Genomic DNA, 25576 nt, shown 5'->3' on the forward strand with positions numbered 1-25576 from the left:
CAAATTTTACTTCTATAGAAAATTTTGTCCAAATTTTACTTCTATAGAAAACGTTGTCAAAATTTTATTTTGTCAACATTTTATTTCTATACAAAATTTTATCAAACTTACGGCCATTTTCTTGTAGCTCCGTTAGGCTTTAACTGCCAGTTAATAGAAAGTAAATTGCAAATATCTTCTCTCCGGTTAATTTTAACTGAAAAAATTTCAGCAGTTAAATTTCTAACTGGCATGTGGAATATATAGGCAAGATGACAGATATATCCATGGTACGGTTTAAAAGTTCGTTAGCTAACGGAGCACTAACGGAGTTTCATGAAAATGGGGGTTAATTATATACGTATTTAATCGGCCTTTTTTAGTTTAATATATACTACGTATGGACTACCTTGCAATTTAGAAGACGGTGTTAGGAAGTTTTAAGATACCTGGCCATCGGCAAATGTTACCGCAACCCAAATAATTCGATTGTGGATGACAGTCTTCAGTAGAAGTTTCTATGCAATCCATGGTGGAGGGTACATAAGCTTCGGCCTGGCCGAACTTACGGCCGTATATACTTGCTTCACATTTTTATACCCTCCACCATAGGATGGGGGGTATATTAACTTAGTCATTCCGTTTGTAACACATCGAAATATTGCTCTAAGACCCCATAAGTATATATATTCTGGGTCGTGGTGAAATTCTGAGTCGATCTAAGCACGTCCGTCCGTCCGTCTGTTGAAATCATGCTAACTTCCGAACGAAACAATCTATAGACTTCAAACTTATTGATGTAGGTCGGATGGTATTGCAAAAGGGCCATAACTGTCCACTTTTACGTATAGCCCCCATATAAACTGACCCCCAGATTTGACCTCCGGAGCCTCTTAGAGGAGCAAAATTCATCCTATCCGGCCAAAATTTTGTACATGGTATTAGTATATGGTCTGTAACAACCATGCAAAAATTGGTCCATATCGGTACATAATTATATACAGCACCCATATAAACCGATCCCCAGATTTGACCTCTGGAGCCTCTTAGAGGAGCAAAATTCATCCGATCCGGTTGAAATTTGGTACGTGGTGTTAGTATATGGCCTCTAACAACCTGCAAAAATTGGTCCATATCGGTCCATAATTATATATAGTCCCCATATAAACCGATCCCCAGATTTGTTTTGCGGACCCTCTAAGAGAAGCAAATTTCATCCGATCCGTCTAAAATTTTGTACAAGGTATTAGTATATGGTCTCTAACAACCATGCAAAAATTGGTCTATATCGGTCCATAATTATATATAGCTCCATATAAACCGATCCCCAGATTTGACCTCCGGAGCCCCTTGGAAGAGCAAAATTCATCCGATTCGGTTGAAATTTGGTACGTGATGTTAGTATATGCTATCCATGTTCTTGATTTAACCCAAATTAGTCATTACTGTCACTATATAAAGAGAAGACTAAGGTTTCGGGGTTTGTTTTGACATAACAATTTTTAAAGCTTCTATTCTCAGTTCTTTGTAAAAAACACTTAATTCTCATCTCTTTCCAGATCTATTACACCAATGATGGAGAATCATATCACGCTTTGAATGATGAAACTGACAAACCACAACTGTTCAATGGTCCCCATGACTCTCGCACACCTGCCAAGACTCTCTTCAAACTACCAATTGAGGCAAAATCATTGAAGATCTATCCACTCAAATGGCATGGATCGATAGCTATACGCGTAGAACTTCTAGGCTGTGGCCATATTGAAACAACAACGGTTAAACCTAAAACTACTCCAATTACAGAACATCCCATACACATGATTGATGAATTACAATGTACGGATAAAATGGGTGTGGAGAACAATGAAATGAATCCTAGCCAAGTTAAGGCTAGTACAATATGGCAGTTGCCCAAACCCGCCAAGAAACCTCAACTTTTGGATTTGTTGAAACTCTCCTCGCCCTATGGTTGGAGACCTGCTCTCAATACACCAAATGAGTATATTGAATTTGACTTTTTGGAACCACGTAACATATCGGGTTTCATAACCAAAGGTGGTCCTGAGGGTTGGGTTACTGGCTACAAAATTTTATACTCGAAGAATAAACTCATTTGGAATAAGGTTTTGGATACCAATGGTCAACCGCGTATATTCCCCGGCAATCACGATAAGGATACGGAACATGCCAACTATTTCAAGACTCCTGTGATGACTCAATACATTAAACTGGTACCGGCGAAATATGAGAATAATATTAATATGCGTGTCGAACCGGTGGGATGTTTCCAGAAATATCGTACGTTTGTTAAGAGTGTCATTTTATCTACCTATGATGTTCGCAAGTGCTTTATATATAAAATAATTATTTGTCTTTTTATTCCAGCTATAGTCAAAGAGAATATCGTAACTGTGGAGGAGAAGCCAAAGACAAGCAAATGTTTGGTATGTGAAGGCATTGTGGATGCATCTATCACCGATGGTAATTGCAAATGCAAGGATAATTTGTTCTGGGATGGCAACAAATGTGTCCAAAGCAATTTGTGTCCCTGTGTTGAGAACTATATCACGTAAGTGGTCATCATACATTGGCGCTATGCAAATGGGCCCAGTAAATGAGCTTCGAAACCCAAATGAAGCAGGATCCCAAATGAAGGGCAAAGCTCCCTAATGAAAATGAGCCCCCAAAAAAGTTAACTAAAAAATAATGAAAGTCGACTCCAAAATGAAATTAGGGCTCATTTTCTCTTTAAATTTAAAACAGCGTGTGAAAATCAACCCTAACTGATAGGAAAAATATGAAGGTTTAAGAAAACACGAAAATATGAATTACTGAGTGCGAATCTATTTGGTATCGCGTTAGCCCATTTTGGAGAAAGTCTTAAACTCCGGTCGTAGGCCTCCTACGAAAAAAAAACTTGGTGTACAATGATATTAAAAACAACAAAAGTGTGTATAGTTGCAACCATTGTAAAATTCTAGCGTGCGAAATTAGATTTCGCTAGAAAACGAAGCATTTTCATAATACCATCGGGTACCAAAAATAATATGAAGTCCATCCCCAAAAATATATAAAATTGGTGTTCATGCCATAATTATGGGGGTCTTATCTCATTTAGGGTTTGTGACTCATTTCAATGGGGCACATATTCATCACGCCTCATAAGGCGATAAGAAAATGGACACAACGAAAATGAGCCCCAAACCCAAATGAAACAGGGAATTAGTACGATTCTCAACCAAATGTAACTGAAGCATGAAAATCGAGAAAGGCTAATGGTTCTAGCCCCGGCAGAAGAATCTAAAGCGACAATAGGCCCCACTGGATAAAGCGTAATCCAAAAACAATTGGGGTTAATTTTCATTTAAAATTTTGGGTTTTTTTCATAAAATCATAAATTAATGGAAACTAATTAATTAGGGGTCCTACCTACGGTTGTTACCCGAGCCAAAAATAATCTACCAAAATTTTATTTTTTATTCTATAGAAATTTAGTTTCTATAAAAATTTTTCTTTCTGCAGAAAATGTTGTCAACATTTTATTTCTATAGAAAATTTTATTTTTATAGAACATTTTGTCAAAATTTTGTTGCTATAGAAAATTTTGTCGAAATTTTATTTCTATAGACAATTTTGTCAAAGTTTTATCTCTATATAGAAAATTTTGTTAAAATTTTATTTCTATAGAATAATTTTTAAAAATTTTATCGTTATCGGAAATTTTGTCAAAATTTTATTTCTATAAAAAATCTTGTCAAAATGTTATTAGTATAGAAAATTTTTATACAAGTTTATTTCTATAGAAGGTTTGTCAACATTTTATTTCTAAAGACAATTTTGTCAAAATTTTATTTCTATAGAAAATGTCGTCAAAAGTTTATTTCTAAAAAAGTTTTTCTCAAAATTTTTTTCCTATTGAAATTCTCTCAAAATTTTATTTCTATAGAAAATTTTGTCAAAATTTTATTTCTATAGAAAATTTTGTCAAAATTTTATTTCTATAGAAAATATTGTCGAAATTTTATTTCTAAAGAAAATTTTGTCAATATTTTATTTCTATAGAAAATTTTGTTAAAATTTTATTTCTATAGAATAATTTTTCAAAATTTTATCGCTATAGGAAATTTTGTCAAAATTTTATTTCTATAAAAATCTTGTCAAAATTTTATTAGTATAGAAAATTTTTATAAAAGTTTATTTCTATAGAAGGTTTGTCAACATTTTATTTCTAAAGACAATTTTGTCAAAATTTTATTTCTATAGAAAATGTCGTCAAAAGTTTATTTCTATAAAAGTTTTTCTCAAAAATTTTTTCCTATTGAAATTCTCTCAAAATTTTATTCCTATAGAAAATTTTTTCAAAATATTATTTCTATAGAAAATTTTGTCAAAATTTTATTTCTATAGAAAATATTGTCGAAATTTGATTTCTATAGAAAATTTTGTCAAAATTTTATTTCTATAGAAAATTTTGTCAATATTTTATATAGAAACAAGTATAAACGGCCGTAAGTTCGGCCAGGCCGAATCTTATGTACCCTCCACCATGGATTGCGTAGAAACTTCTACGAAAGACTATCATCCACAATCGAATTACTTGGGTTGTGGTATCTTAAAACTTCTTAACATCGTTTTCTAAATTGTGAGTTAGTCCATACGTGGTATAAATTAGACAAAAAAGTTATGTATAGGTAAGTCTACAAATAATTACGAATTGACATGGACTTTTGCACGGTACCTAGAGAGCCAGAATTGAAATATGGGGGTCGCTTATATGGGGGCTATATAGAATTATGAACTTGATATGGACCAATTTTTGTGTGATTGGGGATCGATTTATCTGAGGGCTATATATAACTATGGTCCGATATGGAGCTAGTAAGGTATGGTTGTTAACGGCCATATACTAGCACAATGTATCAAATTTCAACTGACTCGGATGAAATTTGCTTCTCCAAGAGTATCCAAAACCAAATCTCGGGATCGGTTTATATGGGGGCTATATATGATTATGGACTGATATGGACCACTTATGGCATGGTTGTTAAATATCATATACTACCACCACGTACCAAATTTCAACCAGATCGGATGAATTTTGCTTCTCCAAAAGGCACCGGAGGTCAAATCTGGGGATCGGTTTATATGGGGGCTATATATAATTATGGACTGATATGAACCAATTCCTGCATAGTTAGTGGATACCATATACTAACACCACGTACCAAATTTCAACTGAATCAAATCGATTTTGGTCTTCCAAGAGGCTCCGGAGGTCAAATCTGGTGATCGGTTTATATGGGGGCTATATATAATTATGGACCGATGTGGTCCAATTTTTGCATGGTCATTAAAGACCATATACTTATACCATATACCAAATTTCAGCCGGATCGGATGAAATGTGCTTCTCTTAGAGGCTTCGCAAGGTTTATATGAGAGCTATATATAATTATGGACCGATGTGGACCAATTTTTGCATGCTTGTTAGAGACCATATACTAACATCAATGAACCAAATTTCAGCCGGATCGGATGAAATTTGCTTCTCTTAGAGTCTTCGCAAGCCAAATCGGGGGATCGGTTTATATGGGGGCTATATGTAATTATGGACCGATGTGGACCAATTTTTGCAAGGTTGTTAGATACCATATACTAACACCATGTACCAAGTTTCAGCCGGATCGGATGAAATTTGCTTCTCTTAGAGCAATCGTAAGCCAAATTTGGGGGTCCGATTATATGGGGGCTATACGTAAAAGTGGATCGATATGGCCCATTTGCCATACCATCCGACCTGCATCAATAACAACTACGTGTGCCAAGTTTCAAGTCGATAGCTTGTTTCGTTCGGAAGTTAGAGTGATTTCGACTCAGAATTTCAACACGACCCAGAATATATATACTTTATGGGGTCTTAGAGCAATATTTCAATGTGTTACAAACGGAATGACAAAGTTAATATACCCCCATCCTATGGTGGAGGGTATAAAATATAGAAAAATTTTTCAATATTTTATCGCTATAGGAAATTTTGTCAAAATTTTATTTCTATAAAAAATCTTGTCAAAATTTTATTACTATAGAAAATTTTTATAAAATTGTATTTCTATAGAAGGTTTTGTCAACATTTTATTTCTGTAGACAATTTTGTCAAAATTTTATTTCTATAGAAAATGTCGTTAAAAGTTTATTTCTATAGATAATTTTGCTAAAATTTTTTTTTTAGAAAATTTTGTCAAAATATTATTTCTATAGACAATTTTGTCACAATTTTATTTCTACAGAAAACTATGTCAAAATTTGTTTTCTATAGAAAATTTTCTCAAAGTTTTATTTCTATAGAAAATTTTCTCAAAATTTTATTTCTATAGAAAATTTTCTAAAAATTTTATTTCTGTAGAAATTTTTCTCAAAATTTTATTTCTATAGGAAATTTTCTCAAAATTTTATTTCTATAGAAAATTTCCTCAAAATTTTATTTCTATAAAAGTTTTTGTCAAAATTTTATTTCTATTGAAATTCTCTCAAAATTTTATTTCTATAGAAAATTTTGTCAAAATTTTATTTCTATAAAAAATTTTGTCAAAATTTTATTTCTATAGAAAATTTTGTCAAAAGTTTATTTCTATAGAAAATTTTGTTAAAATTGTATTTCTACAGAAATTTTTGTCAAAATTTTATTTCTATAGAAAATTTTCTCAAAGTTTTATTTCTATAGAAAATTTTCTCAAAATTTTATTTATATAGAAAATTTTCTAAAAATTTTATTTCTGTAGAAATTTTTCTCAAGATTTTATTTCTATAGAAAATTTTCTCAAAATTTTATTTCTATAAAAGTTTTTCTCAAAATTTTGTTCCTATTGAAATTCTCTCAAAATTTTATTTCTACACTCATAGAAAAAATTCTGCTAAAAACAGCAGTCGATGTCTGCTGTTATATTTCTGTACTTCAGGGCCTAATGAACAACAATTTATAAAATTTTTAGGTTATAAATTTTTTCCCAAAGCATATTTAAGAACCAAAAGTAGGTTTTGGTGTATTTTTGCACTGTAATATACTTACAAGCTCCTAAATACGATCAGCAAATATTTTGTTTGCTGTTATGCCTCAATTTTATAAATATTCAGATTTTTGGTCAAATACTATAGATATTCATAAAATATTGTTTTAATTATGTTAGGATAGCTCCTATGTTGACATTTTTATTTGTTTTAGCCAAATAAAACATGTTTTATTATAATATAGCTTCAAAATAAATAGCAGGAAATGTTTGCTATTTCAGCAAACAGTGACTGCTGTCCCTTTTTCAGCAGACTTTCTGCTGTTTTAGCAGACTTTTCTGCTGTCCCTACTAACAAATTTCTTTGGGTGTATAGAAAATTTTTTCAAAATTTTATTTCTATAGAAAATTTTGTCAAAATTTTATTTCTATAGAAAATTTTGTCAAAATTTTATTTATGTAGAAATTTTTTTCAAAATTTTATTTCTATAGAAAGTTTTATCAAAATTTTATTTCTATAGAAAATTTTGTCAAAATGTTATTTCTATAGAAAATTTTATCAAAATTTTATTTCTATAGAAAAATTTGATAAAGTTTAATTTCTATAAAAAATGTTGTCAAAATTTTATTTCTATAAAAAATGTTGTCAAAATTTTATTTATGTAGAAAATTTTGTCAACATTTTATTTCTATAAAAAATTTTGTCAAAATTTTATTTATGTAGAAAATTTTGTCAAAATTTTATTTCTATAGAAAATTTTGTCAAAATTTTATTTCTATAGAAAATTTTGTCAAAATTTTATTTCTATAGAAAATTTTGTAAAATAGTCAATCTACCAAATAGTAAAAACTCTACCATTTTCTGGTAAAATTCCACCAACTGTGGCCATCGTTGGTAGAAAGGCGACGCTTCGTAATGAATATGAGCCCCAATAAAATGTAACTGAATCATAAAATTCTAAAATGGCTAATGGCTAAAGTCCGGGTAGAAAGTCCCGAAGCGAAAATAGGTCCAACTTGACGAAGTGCAATCCCTAAACGAAACTGAGGTTAATTTTCGTTTAAAAAATTGTGGTTTATTTTCATAATATAAGGGGGAAATTTATCCCCAGAAAATAAAAAAGTTCATATTGTTGTTTTCCATATACATTTTGGGGTCCTACTTCATTTAGGTATTGGAGCCCATATTCTTAGCGCCTCATACTACGGACAAGTGCCGTAGAGAGATCTATTTTCTGTTTTCCTTACTTTTAGTTATCCCATTGGCTCCACTTTTGAGAATAAACTTTGCGAGGATTGCACATGTGTCTTGGGTGGTCATAGTAGTTGTAAACCCAAAAAATGTCCCCCTTGCAAGGAACCGGATCAACGACCCATTGTGGGTACTGGTTGCTATTGCAAGTGTGAACCATGCCCCAAACACCAACGATTGTGTCCATCCAGCGGTGATTGCATTGCTGAAACTCTATGGTGTAATGGCATTAAAGATTGTGCCGATGATGAGGATAGCAGCTGTTCCAATGTCATCTATGTAAATAATAAACCAAATGTTACAACCACAGAGTGTAAGTTATCATCTCACAAAATATTACCTAAACAGGAGTTTAATATGTTTGCTTTGTTTTATCTTACAGCGGAAATAATTTCTTGTCCTGCCCCTGAGTGTCCTCCCAAGATGAAGATGAAAATTACCGAGAAAAAACAAAGAAAAATGTCTAACATGTTTTCGTCCACGTAAGAATTTTCCTCTAATTTTGCCCTTATTGCTATTTAAATTAACTTTGCCATTTCGTTAGCTTTACCAAAAAAGTCACTGTTAATCGGGCTGAAGATGGCCGTGTAACTAAAACGAAAGTTATCACCTCTTCTGAGGAGTTCCTTGATAAACCTTCGGAAGAATTTGATGTGGTTCATGAAGAGGATTGTGCCGAATTTACTTGTGTACCCATCAAAGAGGTTGTGGTCAGTAAAAACATCTCGAGATCTTGTACTCCACCTTCGTGTCCTGACAAATATGTGGTCGAATTGGATATGTCATCGGTAAAGCCTGGAGATTGTCCACCCTATGCCTGCATATTGAAACCGAATAAGGATGATTTCTGTGAGATTAGTGGCAAAGTGTTTAGGACTTTTGATGGTACCGAATTCAACTATGAGACCTGTAGTCATATTTTGGCCAGAGATTTATTGAATTCATCATGGGTCATATCGCGTAAGTAACAATATTCTTCTATGTATCAGGATTTCAACCAAAGTCAGAATCAAAACTTAGATTCCATTTGAGAATATATATTGACATCACATGCAAAACTTTAGCTAGATCGGATGAGATTTTATTCACAAAGCCGAGTAAAAATAACGGAAGACAGAGTTAGTATAGCCTTCATCCTATGGTCCGGGGTATAAAAACGTAAAAGTATGGCATTTAGTGGCAGTGTTGCCAGTATTGGGGATTTTTTTTCGTGGATGGAGACGAAATTTTTGAGTTGGGGAATTGGGGATTTGGTAGAGAAATTCCGTAAATTTGGTGATTTTTTCGACATCAGTTCAGTATAAAAACATTACAATAATTATTTATATTATTTATATTATGTTTATTTATACATTATTAAAATAAATACAAAAAGGTGAAAATGAAGCATTTGGACTAGAAACGGACACAGCATTTTATTTTGGGGTCCCCAGCGTTAATCTATAATTTTACTCAGCTAGGTTAAGACATTTCTTTACGTTTGTGAAATTATTTTGTTAGGACTAAGTCCTAAATTTTGTCCTATCATCAGTGTTCATCACTGATTTGTCCAATATATACCATAAATATAACAAGTATATACGGCCGTAAGTTCGGCCAGGCCGAATCTTATGTACCCTCCACCATGGATTGCGTAGAAACTTCTACTAAAGACGGTCATCCACAATTAAATTACTTGGATTGCGGTCCATGGCAAGGCATCTTACAACTTCTTAACACCATCTTCGAAATTGTAAGTTAGTCCATGCGGGATATATAGTAGACAAAAGAAAGGTCAATTAAATACGTATATATTCAGTTCTTGACCGGTATATATAGGGAAGAAATAATTACGAACCAATATGAACTTTTGTTCGGTAATTACAGAGCTAGAATTGAAATATAGGGGTCGCTTTATATGGGGGCCATATACAATTATGAACACGAGTCTACCAAAAATGGCATATTTTTTTACTGTTTGGTAGAATTCTTGATGTTTTGGAAGATTTTGCAAAATATTCCTCTACAATTATGAAATGCTTCATTAATTATACCCTTCACCACTACTGTGGTACTGGGTATAATAAGTTTGTGCATTTGTATGTAACGCCAAGAAATAGTGGTCATAGACCTATCTTTTAGTATACCGATCGGCTTAGAATTAAATTCTGAGTCGATTTAGCGATGTCCGTCTGTCTGTCTGTCCGTCCGTCTGTCTGTATATGTAATTTTGTGTACAAAGTACAACTCGCAATTTAAGTCCGATCGTCCTCAAATTTGGCATAGGGCCGTTTCTTGGGACAGAGACAATCGCTATTGGTTTTGGAAAAAATCGGTTCAGATTTAGATATAGCTGCCATATATATTTATCCCCGATTTGGTCATAGTTAGCGTGTTTATCAACCGATTTTCTTGAAATACCGTACATCCAAATATTTTATGAATCTCGAAAATCCTGCAAACTATCAGCCAAATCGGTTCAGATTTATATATAGCTCCCATATATATCTTTCGTCCGATTTAGACTCATATGACCACAGAAGCCAAAGTTTACCATATACTAGCGAAATGTACCGATCTTCGTGAAATTTTGCACAGAGGGTAGCATTGACATTCTACCAATGCTTGGTAAATATGATTGAAATCGGTTCAAATTTAGATATAGCTCCCATATATATCTTTCGTCCGATTTAAACTTATATGGCCACAAAAGCCAGAGTTTTGCCGTGATTTGCTTCAAATTTTGCACAAGGAGTACATTTAATAGTATCGTTAAGTGTGTCAAATTTTGTTAAAATCGGTTCAGATTTAGATATAGCTCACATATATATCTTTCGCCCGATTTGGACTTATATGGTCTCAAAAGCCCGAGTATTGCCCTGACTTACTTCAAATTTTGCACAAGCGGTACTTTTAACGATACTATTGTATGTACCAAATATGGTCATCTATACATTTAGATATAGCTCCCATATATATCTTTCGTCCGATTTGAACTTATATGGCCTCAAAATCCAGGGTTTTGCCATGATTTGCTTCAAATTTCGCACAAGGAGTACGTTTAGTAGTATCGTTGATTGTGCCAAATTTGGTTGAAATCGGTTCAGATTTAGATATGGCTCCCATATATATCTTCCGTCCGATTTGCACTCATATGACCAGGTTGGCCAAAGTTATACTCCCATTTACGTGAAATTTCGCATAGATAGCAGAAGTATTATTCTAACTATACATGTCAAATTTAGTCAAAATCGGTTCAGATTATATATAGCTCCCATACATACGTACACCAGAGTTGGGGAAATAAGGTAGACTGTTACACATTTTAGACCCATTTTCAATGGAAGTTTTCTCCAATTATAACTGGATAGCGTTAGCCGATTTAAATTTTAATTCTAGAGATTTTGTAGAAGTAAAAAAATTGTCTCCTTTATATAGCTTCCAGCAAATGTGAAGTAGTTGAGATGGTAAAACAAATTTTGGCCTACATAGGGGTGAAGTCGACCCCGCCCGACTTTAGACTTTACTTACTTGTTTTCTATAGATATAACATTTTGACAAAAGTTTCTACAGAAATAAAATTTTGACAAAATTTTCTATAGAAATAAAGTTTTGACAAAATTTTCTATAGAAATATAATTTTTTTGGGTGCTATATATAATATAGATCGATCCGGACCAATTTTGGCATGGTTGTTATCGGCCATATACTAGCGAAATGTGCCAAAATTCAACCGGATCGGATGAATTTTGCTCTTCCAAGAAGCTCCGGAGGTCAAATTTGGGGATCGGTTTATATAAGGGCTATAAATAATTATGGACCGATATGGACCAATTCTGGCATGGTTGTTAGAGACCATATACTAACACCACGTACCAAATTTTAACCGAATCATATGAAATTTGCTTCACTTAAAGGCTCTGCAAGCCAAATCTAGGGATAGGTTTATATGGGGGCTATATATAATTATGGACCGATATGGACCAATTCTGACAGGGTTGTTAGAGACCATATACTAACACGATGTTCCAAATTTCAGCCAAATCGTATGAATTTTTCTTCTCTTAGAGGCTCCGCAAGGCAAATCTGACGATCGGTTTATATGGGGGCTATATACAATTATGAACCGATGTAGACCAATTTTTGTATGGTTGTTAGAGACCATATACCAAAACCATATACCAAATTTCAGCCGGATCGAATGAAATTTGCTTCTCTTTGAGGCTCCGCAAGCCAAGTCTGGGGATCGGTTTATATGTGGTCTATATATAATTATAGACCGATGTGGACCAATTCTGACACGGTTGTTAGAGACCATATACTAACACCACGTACCAAATTTTAACCGAATCATATGAAATTTGCTTCTCTTAAAGGCTCTGCAAGCCAAATCTAGGGATAAGTTTATATGGTGGCTATATATAATTATGATCCGATGTGGACCAATTTTTGCATGGATGTTAGAGACCATATACTAACAGCGCGTTCCACATTTGAACCGGATCGGATGAATTTTGCTCCTCCAAGAGGCTCCGGGGGTCAAATCTGGAGAACGGTTTATATGGGGGCTATATATAATTATGGACCGATATGGACCAATTCTGACACGGTTGTTAGAGACCATATACTAACACCATGTTCCAAATTTAAACCGGATCGGATGAAATTTGCTTCTCTTAGAGGCTCCGCAAGCTAAATCTGGGAATCGGTTTATATGGGGGCTATATACAATTATGGACCGATGTAGACTAATTTTTGTATGGTTGTTAGAGACCATATACCAAAACCATGTACCAAATTTCAGCCGGATCGGATGAAATTTGCTTCTCTTTGAGGCTCCGCAAGCCAAATCTGGGGATCGGTTTATATGTGGGCTATATATTATTATAGACCGATGTGGACCAATTTTTGCGTGGTTGTTAGAGACCATATATAAACACCATGTACCAAATTTCAGCCGGATCGGATGAAATTTGCTTCTCTTAGAGGCCTCGCAAGCCAAATTTGGGGATCCGTTTATATGGGGGCTATACGTAAAAGTGGACCGATATGGCCCATTTGCAATACCATCCGACCTACATCAATAACAACTACTTGTGCCAAGTTTCAAGTCGATAGCTTATTTCGTTCGGAAGTTAGCGTGATTTCAACAGACGGACGGACGGACGGACGGACATGCTCAGATCGACTCAGAATTTCACCACGACCCAGAATATATATACTTTATGGGGTCTTAGAGCAATATTTCGATATGTTACAAACGGAATGACAAAGTTAATATACTCCCCATCCTATGGTGGAGGGTATAAAAATTTTAGTTAATTTGCTCCAAAGATTGTCTTTTCTAATTTGAATTTTTATTTTCCCCTCTATTTTAGTTCATTTGGAGTGCACCGATGCCACACGCAAAGTTTGTCGTAAAACGATTACCATCAAGGATGCTGTACGTGGTGCTACCCTAACAATTCTACCCAGAAAACGTTTGAATTTTAATGGCTTCGAATACACTGTACCACAATTGATAAACTCACCCATATGCAAGGCATCGTTCGTTGTCTCTCAGGTGGGCGATACAGTTATGGTAGTATCGCCAGACAATGGTTTCTGGGTACGCTACGATGACATTGGATACATTAGAATAGGCGTTTCATCGAAATTCATTAAGACCGTTGATGGTCTATGTGGTTACTATGATGGCAATGCCAGCAATGACAAGCGTGCTCCCGATGGCACCCAAATGCCAAATACAGTGAAATTCGGTGAAAGTTGGTTTGACAATAAAACGCCCAAAGATCAGTGCTATCCTCAGACATGTCCATTGAAATTGCGTACACAGGCATTGACATTGTGCAATTCAATCAAGTAAGTATGACAAGGGGGAAAGGGAAATGCTACCTAAAAATTTCTCAATATTCTATTTTTAAATTTTTAGTCGATTACTCTTTTCAGTTTCAAACACCATCTCAAATGGAAATATTTTGGTTATATATTTTTTTTCTATTTAGGTTCGATGAATTTATCAATTGCAAAAAATCGGTCAGCTATAAACCTTTCGCCACAAAATGTGTGGAAACCACCTGTGAGTGTCTCAAGGTACATGATGGTGATGTCAAGAAATGTAGATGCAATCTTATGGAGGATTATGTTAAACAATGTCTGGCTGTAAATCCCAATGTAAAATTGGATACATGGAGAGCGAAACATCAATGCGGTAAGTATGGTGTCATATCGTAAGCTTTAACCTATAAATCGGAAATCGGCCATTTGGTCATTCATTTATCTTTCATAGAAATTGCCTGTCCAGCACCTTTTGTACATTCCGATTGTTATAAACGTCGCTGCGAACCATCCTGTGATACTCTGAATACTGATGATTGTCCCGTTTTATCGGATGCCTGCTTTGCCGGTTGCTATTGTCCAGAGGGTACCGTACGTAAGGATGAAACCTGTGTGCCCATTTCAGAGTGTAAAGATTGTGTATGCGATACCATTGGTGCCAAAAAGTATTTCACTTATGATCGCAATGATTTTGCTTTTAATGGAAATTGCACATATTTGTTGTCCAGAGATATAGTCCTACCAGGTGTTCATACTTTCCAGGTGAGAAATTTATAATGTGGATATTCTATATCTATCTTGTCTTTTATTTTATGGAAATCATAGCAAATCGATGTATTAATTGTTGCTGGTCAAACTCGAGTCACCGATTCTGTGACCACCATCGCCTAATGGAAAAGCCCTTTTTCAATTGAAAGCAAAATTTATGTAGCTCCTTTTGTACTAAAAATTCATCAACATGACAAAAGTCGCTACGTAGGTTAGGTTAGGTTAGGTTAGGTGGCAGCCCGATGTAACAGGATCACTTAGACTATTCAGTTCATTGTGATACCACATTGGTGAACTTCTCTCTTATCACTGATTCTGCCTGATTCCATGTTAAACTCAATGACAAGGGACCTCCCTTTTATAGCCGAACGGCTTTCCACACTGCAGTGAAACCACTTAGAGAAGCTTTGAAACCCTCAGAAATGTCACCAGCATTACTGAGGTGGGATAATCCACCGCTGAAAAACTTTTTGGTGTTCGGTCGAAGCAGGAATCGAACCCACGACCTTGTGTGTGCAAGGCGGGCATGCTAACTATTGCACCACGGTGACTGGCTACGTAGCAAATTGTTTTTTAATAAAACTTAATTTTCCCCAAATTTGGAAAAAGTCGAATTTTCCACTTTTGCAAAAATCCGAATGTCGGCACTTTTCTCTCGACCAGCTGATTGAACACTCGGCTTTGTTATATTAACGAAATATGTCATTAAAATTGTAAAAAATTGAAAAAAAAACTTCGCAATGCAGGGTGACTGATATGTAACGCAACAAAGTATTTAGTATTATACCCTCCACCATTGGATGGGGGTATATTAACTTTGTTCCGTTCTGTTTGTAACATATCGAAATATTGCTCTAAGACCCCATAAACTATATATATTCTGGGTCGTGGTGAAATTTTGAGTCGATTTGAGCATGTCCGTCCGTCCGTCCGCCTGTTGAAATCACGCTAACTTCCGAACGAAACAAGCTATCGACTTGAAACTTGGCATAAGTAGTTGTTATTGATGTATGTCGGATGGTATTGCAAATGGGAAATATCGGACCACTTTTAGGTATAGCCCCCATATAAACCGATCCACAGATTTGGCTTGCAGAGCCTTTTGGAGGAGCAAATCCGCTTGAAATTTGGTATGTGGTGCAAGTATATGGTCTTTAACAATCATGCAAAAATTGGTCCTTATCGGTCCATAATTATATATAGCCCCCATATAAACCGATCCCCAGATTTGACCTCCGGAGCCTCTTGGAGAAGCAAAATTCATCCGATTCGGTTGAAATTTGGTATGTGGTGTTAGTATATTGTCTATAACAACCATGCACAAATTGGTTCATATCGGTCCATAATTATATATAGCCCCCATATAAACCGATCCCCAGATTTGACCTCCGGACCATCTTCGAGGAGTAAAATTCATCCGATTCGGTTGAAATTTGGTATGTGGTGCTAGTATATGGTCTCTTGGAGGAGCAAAATTCATCCGATCCGCTTGAAATTTGGTATGTGGTGTAAGTATATGGTCTTTAACAACCATGCAAAAATTGGTCCGTATCGGTCCATAATTATATATAGCCCCCCTATAAACCGATCCCCAGATTTGACCTCCAGAGCCTCTTGGAGAAGCGAAATTCATCCGATCCGGTTGAAATTTGGTACGTGGTGTTAGTATATGGTATCTAACAACCACGCAAAAACTAGTCCATTTCGGTCCATAATTATATATAGCCCCCATATAAATCGATCCCCAGATTTGACCTCCGGAACCTCTTGGAGGAGCAAAATTCATCCGATGTAGTTGAAATTTGGTACGTGGTGTCAGTATATGGTCTCCAACAACCAAGCAAAAATTGGTCCATATAGGTCCATTATTATATATAGCCCCCATATAAACCGATCCCCAGATTTGACCTCCGGAGCCTCTTGAAAAAGCAAAATTCATTCGATCCGGTTGAAATTTGGCATTTGGTGTTAGTATATGGTCTATAACAACAATGCAAAAATTGGCCCATATCGGTCGATAATTATATGTAGCCCACATATGAACCGATCCCCAGATTTGACCTCCGGAACCTCTTGGAGGAGCAAAATTCATCCGATTCGGTTGAAATTTGGTACATTTCGCTAGTATATGGCCCCTAACAGCCATGCAAAAATTGGTCCATATCGGTCTATAGTTATAAAGGGTGATTTGTTAAGAGCTTGATAACTTTTTTAAAAAAAAAAACGCATAAAATTTGCAAAATCTCATCGGTTCTTTATTTGAAACGTTAGATTGGTCCATGACATTTACTTTTTGAAGATAATTTCATTTAAATGTTGACCGCGGCTGCGTCTTAGGTGGTCCATTCGGAAAGTCCAATTTTGGGCAACTTTTTCGAGCATTTCGGCCGGAATAGCCCGAATTTCTTCGGAAATGTTGTCTTCCAAAGCTGCAATAGTTGCTGGCTTATTTCTGTAGACTTTAGACTTGACGTAGCCCCACAAAAAATAGTCTAAAGGCGTCAAATCGCATGATCTTGGTGGCCAACTTACCGGTCCATTTCTTGAGATGAATTGTTCTCCGAAGTTTTCCCTCAAAATGGCCATAGAATCGCGAGCTGTGTGGCATGTAGCGCCATCTTGTTGAAACCACATGTCAACCAAGTTCAGTTCTTCCATTTTTGGCAACAAAAAGTTTGTTAGCATCGAACGATAGCGATCGCCATTCACCGTAACGTTGCGTCCAACAGCATCTTTGAAAAAATACGGTCCAATGATTCCACCAGCGTACAAACCACACCAAACAGTGCATTTTTCGGGATGCATGGGCAGTTCTTGAACGGCTTCTGGTTGCTCTTCACTCCAAATGCGGCAATTTTGCTTATTTACGTAGCCATTCAACCAGAAATGAGCCTCATCGCTGAACAAAATTTGTCGATAAAAAAGCGGATTTTCTGCCAACTTTTCTAGGGCCCATTCACTGAAAATTCGACGTTGTGGCTCGTTAGTAAGTCTATTCATGATGAAATGTCAAAGCATACTGAGCATCTTTCTCTTTGACACCATGTCTGAAATCCCACGTGATCTGTCAAATACTAATGCATGAAAATCCTAACCTCAAAAGAATCACCCTTTATATAGCCAATGGCCAATCACACAAAAATGGGTCCATATTGCCAAAAATAATCTACCAAAATTTTATTTCAATACAAAATTTTGTCAAAATTTTATTACTATAGAAAATTTTGTCAAAATTTTATTTCTATAGAAAATTTTGTCAACATTTTATTTCTATAGAAAATTTTATCAAAATTTTATTTCTATAGAAAATTATGTCGAACTGAATTATATACGTCTTTAATCGGCCTTTTTATACCCTCCACCATAGGATGGGGGTATATTAACTTTGTCATTCCGTTTGTAACACATCGAAATATTGCTCTAAGACCCCATAAAGTATATATATTCTGGGTCGTGGTGAAATTCTGAGTCGATCTGAGCATGTCCGTCCGTCCGTCCGTTGAAATCACGCTAACTTCCTAACGAAACCAGCTATCGACTTGAAACTTGGCACAAGTAGTTGTTATTGATGTAGGTCGGATGGTATTGCAAATGGGCCATATCGGTCTACTTTTACGTATAGCCCCCATATAAACGGACCCCCAAATTTGGCTTGCGGACCCCCAAATTTGGCTTGCGAGGCCTTCATCCGCTCCGGCTGAAATTTGGTACATGGTGTTAGTATATGGTCTCTAACAATCATGCAAAAATTGGTCCACATCGGTCCATAATTATATATAGCCACCATATAAACCGATCCCCCGATTTGGCTTGCGAGGCCTCTAAGAGAAGCAAATTTCATCCGATCCGGCTGAAATTTGGTACATGGTGTTAGTATATGGTCTCTAACAACCATGCAAAAATTGGTCCACATCGGTCCATAATTATATATAGCCCCATATAAACCGATCCCCCGATTTGGCTTGCGAGGCCCCTAAGAGAAGAAAATTTCATCCGATCCGGCTGGTCTCTAACAATCATGCAAAAATTGGTCCTCATCGGTCCATAATTATATATAGCCCCCATATAAACCGATCCCCCGATTTGGCTTGCGAGGCCTCTAAGAGAAGCAAATTTCGTCCGATCCTTCTGAAATTTGGTACATGGTGTTAGTATGTGGTCTCTAACAACCATGCAAAAATTGGTCCACATCGGTCAATAATTATATATAGCCCCCATATAAACCGATCACCAGATTTGACCTCCGGAGCCTCTTGGAAGACCAAAATTCATCTGATTCAGTTGAAATTTGGTACGTGGTGTTAATATATGGCCTGAAACTCCCATGCAAAAATTGGTCGATATCGGTCCATAATTATATATAGGCCCCATATGAATCGATCCCCAGATTTGACCTCCAGAGCCCCTTGGAAGAGCAAAATTCTTCCCATTCGGTTGAAATTTGGTATGTGATGTTAGTATATATACAACCATGCATGAATTGGTTCCTATCGGTCCACAATTATATATAGCTCCCATATAAACCGATCCCCAGATTTGACCTCCGATGCCTTTTGAAGAAGCAAAATTCATCCGATCTGCTTGAAATTTGGTACGTGGTGGTAGTATATGATATTTAACAACCATGCCAAAAGTGGTCCATATCAGTCCATAATCATACATAGCCCCATATAAACCGATCCCGAGATTTGGTTTTGGAGCCTTTTGGAGGAGCAAATTTCATCCGAGTGAATTGAAATTTGGTACATTGTGCTAGTATATGGTCGTTAACAACCATGCCTAACTAGGTCCATATCGGTCTATAGTTATATATGGCCCTCAGATAAATCGATCCCCAGTCACTCAAAAATTGGTCCATATCAAGTTCATAATTGTATATAGCCCCATATAAGCGACCCCCATATTTCAATGCTGGATACCTTGCCATCGGTATCCATGGTGGAGGGTACATAAGATTCGGCCTGGCCGAACTTACGGCCGTATATACTTGTTTTGTTTAATATATCCCCCGTATGGACTAGCTTACAATTTAGAAGACGGTGTTAAGGATTTTTAAGATACCTTGTCATCGGCAAGTGTTATCGCAACCCAAGTAATTCGATTGTGGATGACAGTCTTTTTGTAGAAGTTTCTACGCAATCCATGGTGGAGGGTACATAAGATTCGGCCTGGCCGAACTTATGGCCGTATATACTTCTTTTTTGCTAACATTGTGTTTCTTTCCAGGGTATTAACCGAATTCAATGTTAACCCTTTCACTGCCGAAATAATCCCAACGTTACAAACTTAAGATTTTCTTCTGTTTTTACTTGTATTAACAGCATGTAGAATAAAAATTTTAATTCTGAGGACCTACCTCAATTACTTCAAGAGCTATATGAGTTTGTTCTGAAAACTTGATTCTTGGATTGTGACCAAATAGCTCTATGAAAATAAGCGGTTTTTGACCTATTATATCTTTCGAAGTGTGAGAAAAACTACAAAAAAGACCCCAAAAAAATATCAGCTATAGTTTTTGTACGAATGTCCATTTACCACAGACATACAGTAGAAAAATGGACTCAAAATTTCGTATTTTTCGTTCATTGCTAAAGAAGTTTATAAAAATGCATTTTATGTAAAATATTTATAGCTTATTTAGATTATAGCCTCTACTTTAAAATAAGATAGAGAAAAAAATAGAAACTAAATTGATAAATAGAGTTTGGTGTCGTTTTCGTATGTCCTCCTTGGTGGACATCGGTAGTGAAAGGGTTAAGCGTAGAGAATTTGTAGAGTTTTAAAAAATTTGTCCAAATCGATTTAAATTTAAATATATGTGTATGGGAATACAAACCTTTATATAGCTCCCACCAAATTTAATGGATTTGAGATCGTACTGTGGTCTACACAGTGGTGAAGGGTATAATATAGGCGGGGCGCCCGACTTTTAACTGTATTTAATTATTTTTCAATATGTGTTGCATTCCTTGTCGCATTTTCAGGTATACGTTACCATGGATGATTGCCGCAAATTGGGTAAACTATCAGCTCCGGAACATTCGAGTTGTGCCAAATCCCTGCATATTCTCAATGGTGATCATGTCATACACATTCAAAGAGATCCTAAAAAGCCTAAGGCATTGCAAGTCCTAGTCGATGGTTTTATGGTTAAGAAACTCCCATATAAAGATAGCTGGATTAATCTGAAAGACATACCCGGCAAGGAATTGGTTCTCAGTTTAACTGAGGCCCATGTTGAACTTAAGGCGGCTTTTGAAGATTTGATTTTCTCCATTGGTGTTCCCAGCGTTAAGTATGGCAGTAAAATGGAAGGTCTCTGTGGTGATTGTGATGGTAATCCCAATAATGATTTACAACCCAATCCGGCTAAGAAGAAGGGTCGTAAAGCCAGCACTGATTTGGTTGATGTCATCAACTCCTGGAAGGCTGATGAACCCAAATTGGGTTTGGAAGTCGATGAGTGTTTGAGTGAAATCGATGTCACGGAAGAGTGTTTACCTTTGCCCCCAGAGAAAGATCCTTGCATGTTGATGTTTGATGAAGGCATATTTGGCAAATGCAATATGATTGTGGACCCCTTGCCCTATATATCCACTTGCCAGCAAGATATGTGCAAACCGGGTAACGATCAAAAGGGCTCTTGTGAATCCCTATCGGCCTATGCCAAGGAATGTGCCAAACAGGGCATTTGCTTAGATTGGCGCAGTCCCGATCTGTGTCCCTACGATTGTCCCATGGACATGCATTACGAATCATGTGGCTGTTCCAAGTCTTGTGATTCCTTGCAGCAATTAAATGAATTCCAAGCGGTCAATATGAATACCAATACAATGGTAAATACCGTCACCACCGAGGAATTGTGTGGACCCAGTGAAAGATACGAAGGTTGTTTCTGTCCACCTGGTAAGGTCTTGGATAATGGCCGTTGTATCAGCGAGGAATTGTGTGTGAAATGTGAAGATCCCGATCATATGCCTGGTGAGCGTTGGCAGAAGGACAAATGCACTGAATGTCTGTGCGACAAGCAAGGAAAGACGCAATGTTTGGAACGCAAATGTTTGGTCGAGGAGAATATCTGTGCCGAAGGTTTTGTCCAACAAAAGAAATACGATCCCGAAGATCAGTGTTGTCCTCGTTTTACTTGTGTCCAGGAACCACCACAACCGCAACGCAAAGACTGTCTGGAGCCCTTGATGCCTGTATGTGGACCGGGACAATTTAAGAAAATCAAAACCGGTTCGGATGGATGTCCCCAATATATATGCGGTGAGTATGGCCTATTTGACCTCGATGAGCGGGGGACGAAAGGAAACTAAATGCGTTTGATTTTCAGAATGTAAGCCCAAAGAGGAATGTGAGCCATTGAAACCCCCAGGAATTTTGAAACCTGGTGAGAAACTAGTCAAGGACGAGTCTGGCTGTTGTCCCACACAAAAAATTGCCTGTGATAAGAGTGAATGTCCCGTCAAACCAGAGTCTTGTGCAGAGGAATTCTATGAAGTCTATACGAAACAAGAAGCCGCCGATTGTTGTCCCACATATTATTGTGATCCACCCAAGGACGTTTGCATCGTAGAAGAGGATGATCCTAATGGAAAATATACCAAGACTATAGCCGATACATGGACAGATCCCAAGGATCCTTGTCGATTAATGCAATGTTCATATGGACCCCATGATACTGCCCAGATTCTGAGCACCATAGTAACATGTGACACAAAATGTGGTCCCGGTTTTGAGTATAAGCGAAAAGATCTCTCCAAATGCTGTGGCGAATGTGTCCAGACCCAATGTGTATTGGATGGTAAACTCTATGAAGCCAACGAACAATGGAAGTCAGCCACAGACAATTGCACCACCTATGCATGTGTGAAAAAGGGTGAAAGTTTGATTGTAAGTTCGATGAGAGAGACTTGCCCGGATGTTAGCGATTGCCGAGAAGATTTGTTAATGCCACAAAAGGACAGTTGTTGTATGATTTGCAAGGAGGAACCACGCAAGGAAGATATGAGTAAGTTGGGTAGTAAAAGCTTGTAACGAAAATGTTCATTCAAATTGAGCCAACGAAATAATTTCTTAACAACAAAGAAATTTTTCGTTATTGCATTGACATTTTTGATTTTATAACGAAACGTTTCATACTATTAATGAACACTTTCGTTTTCCTAATGAGCCAATGAAACAATTTCGTAAATACAAAGAATGTTTTTTTTGTAAAGAATTATTGTTTTGATAGCAAAACGTTTAATAATATTTCATTGTCGTAATGAACGAATTTCGTTGGCTCACTTTCTGTTGAAATTTTCTTTGTGCCAACGAAACGATTTGAGCCAATCAAACAATTTCGTAAATACAAAGAATATTTTATTGTAAAGAATTCTTGTTTTAATAGCAAAACGTTCCATACTATTAACGAACATTTCCAATGTCATAATGAAGAAGTTTCTTAGGCGAAATTTTCTTTGTGTGTATTGTGGGAAAATATTGCAAACCAAAATTGAGCCACTGAAACAATTTTGTCACTGGAATAAATCTGTCAGCTATAAAAGGAGTGGCTTAGAAATGTAAGCAACCCGAACTTGGTTGTAATACATATGAACCACACTATAAATTTAATTTAATTTTCGCACGAGTTAGTTAATTTTTCTAACAAAACCGTTAGCCTCTTTTGTATAGTGTTTATTTAAAAGGTCTCAAAAATTTTTTCCACACTGGTATCGATTGAAAAATAATCAATGGCCATTTTATTTTTTGTTTTCCTACACAGCCAATTGTTTGCCTGTTTCTTTGGCCGAAACGGAAACTCGTAACTTGGTTAAGGTCCTAAAACCTGGTCATGGCTATTGTATCAATGAGAAGCCCATACAAGGTTTCACCGAATGCATGGGCTCTTGTAATTCTGGCTCGAAATACAATAAAGGTATGTTACTTGTTTTAATAATTTTTCAGGTGATTCAAAAGTAAACTTCTTCCTCTCTCTCTCTCTCTCTCTCTCGGCATCTTCCAGACACTTTCGTCCAAGACAAGATATGCCATTGTTGCAATATCAAATCCTATAAAACGATTACAGTTCAATTGACTTGTGAAGATGGTATCAAAATCTCCAAGGAATTGGAAATACCATCTGCCTGTGGTTGTCAACCCTGTTCCGATTCCACTGAGTATCAAACATCAGCCAATGGTCTTGATATTCGTATGCAACCTTTGCCTTTGGCCGAAATCATAAAAATGAAACGACACTGATGGGAAGGAGGTGAACGGCAGATATTGGTGGGAAATTAATTTGAAATTAAATTTTGACTCGGGCTTTAGTATAAGGAGTATATTTAGCATAAGGATATTGTATGTAAGATTTCCTTGTTATAATAAAACAAAAAGAAAATTAAGAAAGCAAAAGCAATGATGTATACACGCTCACAAAAAATCGCTTCTGTAACATATACTCCCAAACATATTTTGCTTCAAGCATATACATTTTTGGGTATTGCCCAAACATTTATATGTTTGATCTCTTCCAATATATAATATGTTTGAAAGCATATTGGTCTAAACAATATATGTTTGGGTAGTCTAAGTTCCAAACATTTTGTATTTTTGCATCCAAATTCAATAATGTTGTCTTCCAAAAAACAATATGTTATTATGTGAACATATAATATGTTTGGAAGCATTTTGCACCCAAAAATATTATATGCTTAAAAAAATTCTCACAAACAATATTGTGCTCAACATTTTATTTATTTATTTATATATTTACAATCATAATGAATTATGAAAATAAACAGGTAATATAGGTGCTAACAACATAGGTTTTCGACCTGAATGCTCAAAATTTTGTTTCTGCCCAATTGTATATTCCCCCACATCTTTCTCACTTCCACGAGATTTTTTAGTTCTTAGCACCTTTTTCTGTAATACAAACATTGTAGAAGAAATTATTCAATTGTATGATTTTTTTTATTTTAATTTTACCTTTTGCCGGACGGGGATTCGAACAGCGGACCACACAGTTTGTAAGGATCAGAGAAGTAGCTGATCAATTGCCCAAGGAAAAATAAAATGTTAATTTTGAAATAACAAGCAACAACCACCAACTTAATTCAATATCGCTCCCTGTTAAATAGCGCTCCAAGCTACTAAACACATATATGTTTATAGGCTATTTCTAAATTAATATATGTTTGCATCCAAGCATATTATATTTACAAACATTTTATGTCCCAAACATAATATGTTCTAACATATTAACATATATGTCCCAAACATGTTATGCTAGTTTATGAACATTATATGCTTGCACTCAAAAATATTGTGTTTAAAAATTTGTGTCCCAAACATATAATGATTATAGCCAAACATATGAAAAACAGTCTTTTTCATCCGTGTAAAATCTTGATCACTCAAAGATATTCGAGTGTCCATAAGTGGGCGACGGCAAATGGTCTGTTTCTAAATTCTCTCTAAATCTAAAAGGTGCAATCATCCATAAGAGTACGCTTTTTATACCCTGTGCCACACTGTGGAACAGGGTATTATAAGTTAGTGCATATGTTTGCAACACCCAGAAGGAAACGAGATAGACACATGGTGTATTTTGCAATAATGCTCAGGGTGGGTCCCCGAGTCGATCTAGCCATGTCCGTTTGTCCGTCTGTCTGTGAACACATTTTTGTGATCAAAGTCTAGGTCGCAGTTTAAGTCCAATCGCCTCCAAATTTGGCACAAGTTCCTGTTTTGGGTCAGAATGGAA

At 35.9% G+C, this 25576-nt stretch overlaps 1 protein-coding gene across 3 annotated transcripts in view; it reads left to right on the top strand.

Moving 5' to 3' along the window:
- Hml (hemolectin) overlaps window positions 1-24222 on the top strand; it is a 98636-nt gene extending 74414 nt beyond the window's left edge. For all 3 annotated transcript variants that reach the window (XM_075306484.1, XM_075306485.1, XM_075306486.1), the window contains 12 exons: window positions 1539-2280; window positions 2368-2551; window positions 8241-8551; window positions 8621-8720; window positions 8783-9198; window positions 13596-14079; window positions 14223-14428; window positions 14507-14817; window positions 20808-22092; window positions 22160-22837; window positions 23594-23746; window positions 23834-24222. In XM_075306484.1, the coding sequence (XP_075162599.1) occupies window positions 1539-2280; window positions 2368-2551; window positions 8241-8551; window positions 8621-8720; window positions 8783-9198; window positions 13596-14079; window positions 14223-14428; window positions 14507-14817; window positions 20808-22092; window positions 22160-22837; window positions 23594-23746; window positions 23834-24069 (5106 nt within the window). In that variant the 3' untranslated portion in view covers window positions 24070-24222. The remainder of the gene's footprint in view (window positions 1-1538; window positions 2281-2367; window positions 2552-8240; window positions 8552-8620; window positions 8721-8782; window positions 9199-13595; window positions 14080-14222; window positions 14429-14506; window positions 14818-20807; window positions 22093-22159; window positions 22838-23593; window positions 23747-23833) is intronic.
- Window positions 24223-25576: the final 1354 nt, after the last annotated feature.

The sequence above is a fragment of the Haematobia irritans genome, chromosome 4 (assembly GCF_050003625.1).
Source record: "Haematobia irritans isolate KBUSLIRL chromosome 4, ASM5000362v1, whole genome shotgun sequence".
NCBI lineage: Eukaryota > Metazoa > Arthropoda > Insecta > Diptera > Muscidae > Haematobia > Haematobia irritans.